A 12,946-nucleotide genomic window follows, 5' to 3' on the forward strand; every position below is an offset into this window, starting at 1 on the left:
AGTTACTGACTAAAGACATGCCTGAAAGCCCGGGTAACCGGTCATGTCCCTGTTGGAAAGAAGCTTCGACCAAAACAAGACATCTTGGTTGAAGCTTGAATCCATTGTAGAAATAGATCAAATCTAACTCCTAAATAATGATCATTTGTCTGATTGAATAACTAGAGGGTATTTTGACCAAACATTGTTAAACTGCTATTCTTTTGGAAATTACGTCTAATCAATATTAGACAATTACCTTATTTCTGAACTGCAACCCTGCATACTGATTCAGCAAATCCTCCTGAAACTTTGCTGCAAATATGTCAGCAGCAACAACCTGTAAGATCAACGATTCATTTGCAATTTCCTTTTTACTTCAGACAGAAAACATTTTTGCTACAATATTTTTGTAGGATGTATTGATTGGAATCAGAAATAACAATTTCTTGGATCTGATAGCATTGACTAGATTCAATTTCTTGGACATGATCTAACAAATTAAGAGTCTAATATGAAAGACAATTATGAAAGTCTAACTAAAAAACAATCTAGGTTAAACATGAGACATCATTTAATAGATGATAATTAAACATTTACTGACAGTATAACATCACAAATTCATAAGATATTGAAATATATGGCTTTTGTAAAAAATAGTTTATAAAGAAAAATTCAAATTTCGAAGTTTCCACAAGAGGAGTTCTGAGTTATAGTGCGAGTCAATTCTATCATATGAATTATTTTTTTAGTTATTTTATTGGTGAATCGAGGCATGCTGTACCACAACAATCAATAAGTACCAAGCTTCATTTTAAGGTTCAAAGGAATACACAAGGGTGCAGAATTCTCGCATAACACAATGACAAAATAAAAATTTTGTCTAATGTAGTATCAAACAGAACAGTCTTTATCCTGATTGCTGATTTATGAAGCCATGTGATTATGAAAGGAAAAGAGAGAACCCAAACCTCACTCCAAATATAACTGTAGCAAATGGCTTCAGAGCCAATAACAATTTGGGGGAAACAAGAGGCTGGGTTGGTCCCTTCCAAAAGTGGTATCCCCAGCATTACCTAGAATAAAGCAGCCTGTGTAAGGAATTATAAATTGACCAACAGAATAACAATTGGTCCAAGTATACCTTAGGATGTAAATGCTTTAGTAACTCTAATATGTCGACATTTTCACTTGAATGTATAAACTGATCTATGAGACCTGCCAAAATGAAGAGCTTTCAGCAGCTTTAGCAGTATGGAAATCATGGGACAAGAAACAGTAATTTGTTCTAATAATACTAACTGGAGAGCATATAGAAATGACAAACAAGCAAATTAACTGGAAATATCAGCCCTTAAGACCAAGGACTGCTGTATTGCTCGAAACGATATGGTATATGCGGTACATATCGGTCTGGGCATGGGCCGATACACGAACGACCACCCCCGTTTCGGGCGATCCAGTTAAAATAATAAAAAAACAAAAAAAGTGCTGGGGCCCTATCCAACTCAGGATTAAAAAAAAAATCGGGCTTGCAAACATGAGCCCTCTTCTTGCGTACAATGCCGCTACTCCTCTTTTACTTTCTTCTTTTTCCTCTTCTTCTTCTTCTTCTTCTTCTTCTTCTTCTTCTTCTTCTTCCTCCTCCTCCTCCTCCACCGCTTTGTCTTCTTCCTTCATCCTTTTGTTACTCCATCACCCCTTCCTCTTCTCCCTTCTTTTCTTCCTCACCGAAATATCAGTAGGCACCAACGTACCATGTGTCAATACACTGGTACTGTGTTAGAACCCTTGCAGATTCTAACTTGGGGTTGATCTCTTTAGGGGATCGATCTCCTTGGAACTCTAGAGGGGTTCCTCCCTCCAAGTTGCTGCTCAAACGCGACAGAAAAGATTCATCTATTGCTCATCAAAAGAGGATGAATACATGGCTATTTATAGGGTTTCTAAACCCTAACTCCTAATAGGACTCCTACTCAAGACTCATACTCAATTAAGACTCCTACTCAAGACTCCTAATAGGACTCCTACTCAAGACTCATATTCCTTTACAACTCCTAATTCTTCTCTAAGAAATAACCTCCAAACCCTAGCCGGTCTCTTCACCTCTTTAATAGGGATCGGCTTAGGTAGGTTTTACATGAATGTCCCTCTCAATTAGGACTCTCCTAGCTAGAGTCCTAACAGACCCTAAGTTGTTAAATCAACTGCTATGTCATCAGATATATCTGTCACTGGCCAACTTTGCTTGAAATAGGCCAGGCTGCCTACAAGAACCAGACAGGGCTGAAAAAGGTCTAGATCAGCTTGGTCCAGGCATGAGCCAGAATCAGACTCAAACCCATTTAACTCCACAACTCAAACAATGGCCACAAAATAGGAAAGGGAAAAGGGTCCACACAGCTCCATCCAAAACTTTAGTTAGCCGAATCCATAAAAGATTCTGTTCCCATTGGTCCAACATCATGAGATGAGGAGTACTGATCCAGGATGATATTTCAGAACTATAGAATTTTTCTTAAGACTACAATCATTGAACCAGTTATCAGTCAAAGTTCGAAATTTGAACAGTAAACTTTTAGAAAAGAGCAATCTGACACAAATCCACATACAGATAAAGCACCAAAATCAGATATTTCAGCATCATAATTCACACAAGCAACAAATAGAAGTTCAAATTGAAAAGGAAAGAAATGATGAAAAAACATAAAAGGCCAATTCACTTCATTAAGATATTATTGTATAGTATAAGCAAAGAAAATAATTTCCTCAATGTAGTGATTGAATACTTACATAGTAGGACTTCTTGCTTGAGCCTAAGGCCAGAAAACAAATCTCGTTTTCTCCTTAATGATGTACACATACTACTTGTGACAGATTTTGTAATATCCTGTATGTCAGAAATGTACAGATTCTATAATAAAAATAAACTTCACATATTACTGCCAAGAATTACCACATGGACAATATAATAATGCAGAAATTAAAGTATTAGATTTCTTTTATGCATTTCATGTTGGATTAAAGAATAAAACGATCACCACTATGATATTGCTATTTCCACAAGATTATTTTCAAACTTGCCTGTCACATAGTATTTAATAAGTGTAACAAAGATTTCATACATGGAAACATATGATAAGGCTGGACAGTAAATGCACGTATTGCTGCATCACTGGTGAAAACCCTAGAGACAGTATGTTGGTAGAAACATGAGTGGGGATATTTTTCAAATAAGCTTAGGTTTGTTAATTTTCTAGATGTTCTTTCATGTAACATGATAACATCAGAGATGACTATAATCAAGCTGTACACTAAATAAAAATGCTTGCATCCATTGCTTTCGGCTTATATCCTAACTTGCTTGTAGAAAAAAAAATGTGTGGTTATAAAGCATTAACATTTTGGCACCACATCCTACACCAACTACCATTGAGACCAGTTGTATGTTGGTAACACCATTGCTTTCAGTATATGAATCCTTGCCAACGGGTTGCAAAGACAGTGCAAGCAGTACCAGCACAATGGCTGGAACCAAAAGGTGGAAAAATAGAAAAACTTAACTAAAAAGTAGAAAGGTAAGTACATAAATAGTTTTTAAATTAATGGGTCAGTCACATTTTGGTTCTAAACTTCAACTTTTATTAATTTGGAACCTGTACTGTGATACTGCAAATCAAGTCCTATGGTCAACTTCTGTCAAAAGGAATACTTATCTGGATTCACCAAATGAACTATGGGCCAGAGAGATTTTAATGCCACATCAAATCCTAGGAAGGAAAAGAAAAAAATGAAGATCACCTCCTCACACCTCCCCCTCCTCTCCAGCGGCCGCCGCCGCTGCCACCTCATCTTTCAAGACACAAGTCACTGTCCTCATTGCAGAGAAGGGAAAGAAGGGAGAAGTTGCAGATCATCTTCTCCCTACTCTATTCTTCAAAGCTGGAAACTGCCATCATTCAAGAAGATTGGAACAAGGAGAGGAGCCTTACCCTCTTTTAGATAATGCCGAACTTGAGTCACATCTCAAGTGTGGGCCCAATCTATAGCCAGAAGAGGGAGGATAAGTTACCTCTAGGCTTAGAGACACCTATGAGAGAGTGAGAAGAATACAGGGATGCCCAATAGAGAATAGTGGATAATACTGATGGTCAAACAATATGGAGAGGAAATGCTACTGGAACATCCTCCTGCTCTCAGGGTTGACAGGTCATACACTTCAGCATTCCTCAATATTTGTTACAGAGGTTCCATTAAGTCTGTCATGGAAGCTGATGACACAACTTATTGCAACTATCGTTAAAGTAAGTGGACTAAATTCATTCAAATTAATGTATCTAAAATGAAATTGGCCTTATAATTCAAGGATCATTAATTTATAAGAAAACACCTTCTTTCAGTTTCAAAGTTGAGGACTCATTGAAGCTGCAACTATGAATACATTGATTGAGATGTATAGGAGTGAAAGCTGAAACAGGAGGTACCCATGGTGAGCTGAATGATGGGCGGTCACAGAATGAGGAAAGCGGAAGAGGAGAAAGAGGATTGATGTTACCAGTTTTAGGGCTTTCAAGACTTGAAACTCTTGAAGTAGGTTTTCCATTAGGTTTGACTGAATTCAGTGAAAATCAGTCAATCTAAAGATAATGAACCATTTCACAGCATATCACCTGAAACCAACATATCCAACCACCCTGATCTTGGTCCACAATTGCCCTGATATATACCACTTGGTACAAACAAAATGGAAAAGAATAATAGTATCAAGATCTGGAAATAATCAGTAAAAACATATGTTATTTTGAATTAAAAGATATTCAGGAAATAGACAAACATAAGATATGCTTCAGGTTTTATATGTTTTAAGATCAAAAGTCAGAACCCAAACAAAATGAAAGCGATATATTTCAAAGGATTCATATAAATAACAAATTCAACATCAAGTCAAAAAGACAAAATTTGAAAAGCAAGTTAAAATACTTCATAGTTCATACAAAGATAAATGTTAACTTCACCTGGTAGTAACCAGACATAATTTTCAACGAGATGCTCTCATAACACCTACCATGAAAATTTTTCATTTAGGAACAAACACATGTCATCACAAGAAAATAGAAATTGTAGATAATGCACCAATTTACCAAACTCACCAGTTCTCAAGAAGCTTACTAGGAACTTCAATAAAGTCAGCATCTAATCGTAGTCCAGAAAACCTGGAAAATGTTGCACGAATGCATATATGATGGACCTGATATTTATCATAAAACCACTATGTATCAAACTATCAGTTATTCTTGGATAAGCAAGGAGTTGTGAAAAAAATTAATGAACTTCGTGCAGTGAACATGGACATAGTCCTTGGATAAATACTACAAACGCTTCAGGTCATCAAGATTTTAAGTGCTTAGACATGCATGATACATCTGCAATTCGAAGTAATCTATGAACGTAAGTGTTTTGAAACAAGAATAGTGATTTCATGTATGGTTAACAAATCCATGCCTGGACGAATCTATACATACATATACATGACAGAGCACAGGCTCCAATGCCAACTGATACAAGACAAACACATGCACAACTGTGTGTCTATACCCCTTGCACAGCATGCGACTTTACACCAGTGCCTAGGCAGACCATCCATCCCAATATGGTTGCAGAAGTCAACACATCCCAACATAGAATCAAGACAGCAAGGAAGTTAACAACAATAATCACTAAATTATTTTAGTACACAAAAAAGGAAGATATATGTTAAGAGAATAATTGTAACAGAGCACTTCATATAAAATATCAGCACAGCTCATGCTGGTATTCATTGGGAGGCACCTATCATGCTAGCAAGCCAACAGGCATGATTCATGAATGCAAAACGACCATCATGAACCCTTTTTTTTTAATTTATAGATATACATGCATCATGACATACCGAGAAGATGACTTGTGCATGAAAGTGCTAGTTAGAACTTAGAACTGTCAAACACCATCAAAGGACATCATGTATACAGCTCTATTATAATAGCATAATGACCCGTAAGAAAATTTTGGCATCTCATGTTCTTGAACTAAGCATCATCTAAGCAACAGTACAAAGTAAAGATTCTGCCAACCATCCCAAAGATATCCAGTAAGTCTCCAAATGTAACATAACAGTTTATTGTCAACCCAAAAATCTATTATGCAAATAACTGGAAGGAGAGGCGTAGTGGACGAGACTCAAAATGCTCAATCCCTAGTGATTACTAATATGCCACTCAAATATACTAGTCTATTCCTATTTCATCCATATATAAAGGGCCACTGAGACTGGACATTAAGATTACTTAGCAGCATATTGCTTCAGAAATACCAAGTATGAAACAAACCAAGAAAACAAAATTTGAATAGATTAGTTAAGATCAAATACCACATGGGTGAATTCATGGAAGAAAGTAACAACTTCTGAGAACCGCAATAGCACAGGATTATCATCTATTTGTTTTGGACATTGAGAAAGCAGTAGCGCAACTGGAATCTACAAAGCCAAAAGAAACTTAATGTGCCAAGGTAATAAGTGTGCAGATCATAAGAGACAATTTCATGCACGTAAAATGAGAAAAGAAGCATCTATCAATTATATGACATTTTACTGTAACTTCAGTTACAGTAGCATGCACATGATTCTACAAGCATAAGCAAATTATAGGAAATAACAAAAACATTACCACAAGGAACAGTCTATCTTTTAAATTGGCTATAAAACTTCTGTCGTCATAAAATAATGACAATAGATGAAGGAAATAAAGAAAAGATGGCAATCATATTGCAAAATTTAAAACACAACAATGCCACAACGAATGATGTATCTTATAGAATTCACTTTGAAATAATAAGTGGTTCATGGTTATAACTTTAGTGACATTTTTCTTGCATAGTTAATTGAGTCGTAGTTGAGTTTTCAATACAAAATAACTCTTATCTGGGTCCTAGTAACAATCCAGTTAGATAAAATTTTGTAAAAAAACCTTCTACAACAGAAACTCATTTGTTACATGCAATTATATTCATGAATGGAAAATGGCTCGATCAAGCCAAAGAAATGCTTTCCTCTAGTACTCTCCTTGTTGTGTTTTTCTGTGCTCTCTATTACTTCAAAATCATCCAACATATATTCCTACTAGACATCAGATTTAAATAGCAGAAAAAATCTAAATCCAGGGGAAAGAGAGAAGAAAGAATAAAGAAAAGACAGTTTTTTTTTTGGCAAAGGATAAATGGTGAAGGTGGGATTCGAGCCCAAGACCTTGCGATATCCTCAAGGTTTAACATATTGGTGCTTTCATGTTGTATATTGCAATAATTTGAACACTGATCAAACCAGTCAATCAAAAATGAGGCATCTGCAGCAACCACACAAACAAGGAGGTGATAGCGATCACACGAACAAGGAAGCAGCAGCAACAACAACACAAAAGAGGTGGAAACAGAGGAGAGATGTAGGAGGTAGAAGAGGAGAAGAGGAGGTGGCAACTGGGATGGTTGAGAGGAGGAGACAGTGGAGGAGGTGATGGCAAAGGAGGCAACAGAGGAGAGAGAGAAGACAGTAAAAAAAAATAGCCTACAAAAGTTGTCAATAGATTATTGAAACAGAAAAAAATAGACCTGGAATCTGCAGACGATAGGCATATTGCCCAGACTTACTATGTGGTAAGTTCACTATTGAATCAGACAGGATGAAATTGCTTAATCCACACACCGATCAGCCATTGGACCAATAAGTTTCAATATGTATTTGTACTAAATAATAAAGATGAAATTAATGACAATGGGATTAATGCCATAGAATATCCTATTTTCTTAAGATTTAACATATCGGTGTTTCCATATTATACATTGCAATGATTTCAGTACCGATCAAACTGGTATGTACCGACCAATGTTTATTGGTCTGACCAAGTACGGATATTGAAACATTAACTTGACCAGTATATATAAGTTCATTCTCTTATTTGTTATTATTTTACTCAATAATACTCGGTGAAACAGGTTGCTATAACGGCCCAGTTCCCAACTAGTTCATAGGTTACCAAATTCATTAGGAACCAGGATTTAAATCCTCAGTACCATGTTGTATTGGGGATACCTTCTACCTATCCAGGCTCGACAGGAAATAAAAAGCTCAAAAGAAAATGTTTATGGTTCCATTCAGTCTCAAGTTCCAAATTTACTCAACAAGAAAACCAGAAAAATGATGTTCAAATACAAAAAAGTTAACTTGCAATAGTAGTGTGTTCATAATGACCTAAGTCATGCAGGAAGAATTGCATCGGAAGAACAATAATCACCAAATAGTTGAAATTCCACAAAGATAATAATAATAATAAAAAGGAATCACCAAATAAGAACGATACTCTCAATGCACTCAAAGAATTGCACTTAGATAAGAAACAAAAATGAAAGCTGATATACCTGACGGGTGCCATTAGATGATAAGTTACCATTTTGAAGGGCCAAAACACAAGTATGGGCATATTTTCCTTCTCTACAAAAAAATATATTTCAGTTAAATTCCTCGATTAATTAAGAGGTGAAGATTCAGGGTGACAGAAAACCAACCTGGAATGAATGTCAAGGTAAAAGTAACCCAAAAGCTCATTAGAGCTGACATCAGTAACAGAGAAGAGGCACACAGTTTCATGCCAAACCTCAACATCTTTATTTTCCTCAATTCTTATACCTACAAAGAAATTAAATAAACAACCAAAAGGCTTGTTAATCATCATCTGAACAATAATAACCTATTTTATTCATGAGCAATTTTTGTACTGAACAAAAAAAATTTAAGTACACAGCAGTACCGAACAGATCTTGAAATATCTTAAAAATGCCAGACATAACCAAGTTGACAGGAAAGTATTGTTTAACTTCTCCAAGGTCAAGATCAAGATGCTGTTCCTCGGCCCTTCTCATGTAGTACAATAAATCTTCCATTCCAAAAGGTGAATCCCCATCCTCCCTTCTCTAGATCGCCAAAAATAAATTAGCTACCAAAGTGAGAAGAAAAACACAGCAGCAGAAAATAATTAAGCCACCTTGAGATCCTTGAGCACATTAAGTTCTTCCATTGCCAAATCACTTAAATTCTCTGAGATATCTTCCAAAAATTCAAAAACCTGAGGTTTATTCAGGAAATTTCATTAAGTTTCTTTGTGCAGATGATTCAACTAGAAAAAAAAACTCAACACAAAATATGACAAAAAATGGAACGTGTAATATTGTATGTTGAGGGTCCAGGTATAACTTTTCATCTGTATGCATAAGTTCTTAAACCTTAGCCAGTGTAAATGTCAAAGTAGAACACCTGCCTCATGGGACTTCAATATCAATGTTAATGGCTACGAGATCAACAGGAAGTGCATATCCAATTGGAACGCAGTGGTTTAAAAAGGTAAAAATTTTCACAATTGTTATTCCCATTGACTTGATTGGGCAAGTCTATTCAAGAAGAAATGCACATTTGCAAGATCAAAGATAACCCCTGATACAGGTTTTCCAAACCAATGATTATATCACCAATTTAACCTTTAGAAGGAGTTCTTTCTAAGACTTAAGAATACACAGAGACCAGTAGACAACATCCAGAAGCACCCCATCACTTTCTCCAAGAATCCTGATCATCTAGATACAACATGCCACTGCAGTGATTGCACCAAAAGTGCCATTCTACGGTGCCCACTATCAAAAAGGTAAGAATTATGTATACATAGGAAGTGCTACCCTTTCCAATCTAACTTCAATGATCTATTGCTTACACTAGGCATGGATTTCCGTCCAGTCCTGATTCACTAATGAAATAATAGTATGTAGATTGCCTGTATCAGGTAGGAACATGATGAATGAAGTGCACCAGAATACATTGACTGGTACAGACTGACATGGATTAATTAGAGGCTGATACAAACCAAAACAGGTTATTAAAAGTCAATAGGAGCCGGTAGCAACCAGTCCAGGTTGGCTACAAGTCATAGTTAGATAAAATATGTTTTGTTCAAATCAATGGCTATGATGTATAATTTAATATCCAATTGTGCATTACAATTATTTGCCAAACTTATCAAGTCAGTATGTATTTTTTTTAAGATATCATGCTCATAATTCTTTGTTATAGTCCTAGATGACATGTATGATTGTTAAACTTATCATATGATATGTTGCTAATCATGATGAAGGTTCCAAATACTAATTGGAATGTGCAAAGCAACCAGCATTTACTGCTCCAACCAAGGACCGATACCAGACCATATGGCTCTGTACCAGTTGATACTCATTTTTAATTATGGTTTTAGAGACATCAGCCAATAATACTAGGTATACCATCCAATATATAATTTAGTAAGATGTCAAAACCGGTATTGAACCAAGACTTCAAACCTTAGCAATAACCATCGATTCTTTTTTGTCCATTTTGACCATACCAACAACCATATCAAACTTACCATCACTCAAAATATGGCACTGGTGTCATGCTGGTCCAGGAAGGTAACACTATGGTTCTTGTCCACTATAGAGCAATCCTTGGTACTAGATTCTGTAATAGAATGAACAGACTTTCTATAAACTCTGGAACAAGGATATCATATAACTGCATACAAGCACCTCATATCTTGCTTGCAAATATCATTCCAACAAGTTATTATTTCAAAACCAAATATAACTACAGAATATGCTTAAATCAAAATAGGATCACTAGGATTTCACCATACAAAAATAACATACTGATGATGATAAATAATTCTTATAATTTAATATCCAAAAACAATTTTAAATTTTACATGATTGTAGCTAAAAGCCCAAAACTAAATAAATCAAGCACAAACCTTTTCAGATGTCCTGGCCATTCTAGATTCAAGAGTGAATTCAGCATAGTTAGAATAACCAAGCAACTGAGCATATTTATGGCGTATCTGGACCTGATGATTAAACAAGAATATAAAAATCAAAAGTACATATGAATACCACAAAAGTTAGGAGGGCAAAGAACTGCTTGTTTCTTCAGGATGCATAATATAGGGAAAAGTATCAGGTAATATAGATAGTAAAAAGCAAACAAATTGCTGTTGTGATATTCTTACAGCCACTGATGGCAATGAATATAGCCATAGAAAAATATATCTCATATAAACCTCCAATACCAAGATCTAGAGCACAGCCTAGGTCATTCCCATCCAGCTAGCTTGTCACTGATTCTGACATGAAGCCTCTAGAATAGAAAGATGATAAAGTATCATAGACCCAGTCAGGCAGCAATTTGGTCGTTCAATAATTGCAAACAAGGCCATCAAGATCCAAGTTGCATTTAAGACAAAAAAACAGATGAACAGAATCTAGTAACCTAGCAAGTTTGGGCAACAGCGAAGGTCAACGGCTGTGAAATAAACAGCCCAAGACAAAACCATATGGACGAGGTAAAGGTGAGGAAAAGAGAGTTGATAAGGAAAAGAGGAAAATAGAAGACAGGGACAGTGGATACTAAAGAGTGAAATTATTTATATGAGCAACATGCATTTTGATTTCACTTTAGATATGTACTTAACTTCTGACTACAGTCAAGCTGATTTTCTAAAGGTTAGAGACTTAGATTTGCTTGAGAAGGAAACAACTGAGAGAACAAATAGTTTAAGTTGAATTGAATCAGATCCTGGTTGCAGTTTAGAATCAGTTCATCACCTCTGGAGTATAAGAAAAAAAAGAATCCCAGAGTTTCAGACTCCCACATTAAGTCAAAAAAATAGTGACTACATAACAAAGGCCTAGGGTTGCACTTGCCACCACTAAGCTTAACTGTAAAACTATCCCCAGCTTGCCATAAAGCAATGCCAATGTCCAAAGTGTGCTAGATCTTGGTTACTGTTAAATGTTAGTCATATGTTGAAACTTGTGGATAATTTCATCATATTCACCATGTTTCATAACTCAGGATCTTCTCCAAAAACCTTGCAGACTGTGTAAATCATGTATGTATGCATATGTTTACATTCTTCAAAGAATATCCATGCAACTATTATGAGCGTGTAACAGAAAAACTAATTTTAGAATATTTCAGATCAAGAAACTTGATTACATTATCCTATGCCGTTTAGATGGAATTCCTTGTCGACGGGAGATCAAAGGTGAACCTAATGGACACCAAGGCTCAATTTGTGTGCATTGCATTTATCGGGGTCTCATAGCTTCAATCTCAGACACCCAAGAGCATGTTCTATGCCTTCCTAAAAAGTCTAGGGATATGGGCATAACTGAGCTAAGTGTCGAGCCTTTTTATGCTCAAGCTTGGCTTGACACTAAATTTCAAGCTTAAAATTTTGATATAGTTCAAGCTTGTGATACATCGAGCATCTTCGCAATTTAAATGTGCACTTCTTTGTTCATGCCTTACATGATTTCATTTGACTTTTGATCTAAACTCCTTTATTCATCTCATATTATAAAGTTTGATCCAAACTTGAGCATATTGATTTTCAATTTGCATATTGAACGAAAATATAGAAAAGGAAATACAATTACATTCATTCCAAGTCATAATAATTAGTTTTAAGAAATAGCTAGATCATAAGGTAGCATTAATTGAACCTGGCATTATTGCACTTCCATAGTCATAGAACCACTCCTTTTTCACATAATCATACAAGAAAAGGTTACCTATATATTTCGCATATGAAGGCCTTAAAAGAACAATGCAAATTCATAATATTCTAAAAAGCACAGAAAACATAAAATAGTACAATTATGATATACACACGTGTGTGTGCATGTATACACATATTCTTTCAGTTTCTCAGGACAATACATACATACATACATACATATATATATATATATATATATATATATATATATATATATATATATATATATATAAGACTTTCATGCCAAGACTGATCAACAATACCCAAGTTCAAACTCCTCCAGAAATTAAGTTGAAGCTTGT

The 12,946-nt window shown here is 35.5% G+C and overlaps 1 protein-coding gene across 6 annotated transcripts in view; it reads right to left on the reverse strand.

The window, feature by feature from the left end:
• LOC103994127 (probable thimet oligopeptidase) overlaps positions 1–12,946 on the reverse strand; it is a 28,790-nt gene that overhangs the window by 2,220 nt on the left and 13,624 nt on the right. For 4 of the 6 annotated variants that reach the window (XM_009414425.3, XM_018830366.2, XM_009414428.3 and 1 more), the window contains 12 exons: positions 10,836–10,928; positions 9,051–9,131; positions 8,817–8,979; positions 8,575–8,695; positions 8,428–8,500; positions 6,386–6,493; positions 5,130–5,227; positions 4,995–5,040; positions 2,773–2,869; positions 1,124–1,197; positions 951–1,055; positions 239–319 (listed from right to left, as the gene is read on the reverse strand). In XM_009414425.3, coding sequence (XP_009412700.2) covers positions 239–319; positions 951–1,055; positions 1,124–1,197; positions 2,773–2,869; positions 4,995–5,040; positions 5,130–5,227; positions 6,386–6,493; positions 8,428–8,500; positions 8,575–8,695; positions 8,817–8,979; positions 9,051–9,131; positions 10,836–10,928 — 1,140 coding nt within the window. Of the gene's footprint in view, positions 1–238; positions 320–950; positions 1,056–1,123; positions 1,198–2,772; positions 2,870–2,909; positions 4,709–4,994; positions 5,041–5,129; positions 5,228–6,385; positions 6,494–8,427; positions 8,501–8,574; positions 8,696–8,816; positions 8,980–9,050; positions 9,132–10,835; positions 10,929–12,946 lie in introns of those variants that run through there. The other 2 variants (XM_018830365.2, XM_065165074.1) reach the window with 2 other exon arrangements.

This window comes from Musa acuminata, chromosome BXJ3-8 (assembly GCF_036884655.1).
Source record: "Musa acuminata AAA Group cultivar baxijiao chromosome BXJ3-8, Cavendish_Baxijiao_AAA, whole genome shotgun sequence".
Taxonomy (NCBI): Eukaryota; Viridiplantae; Streptophyta; class Magnoliopsida; order Zingiberales; family Musaceae; genus Musa; species Musa acuminata.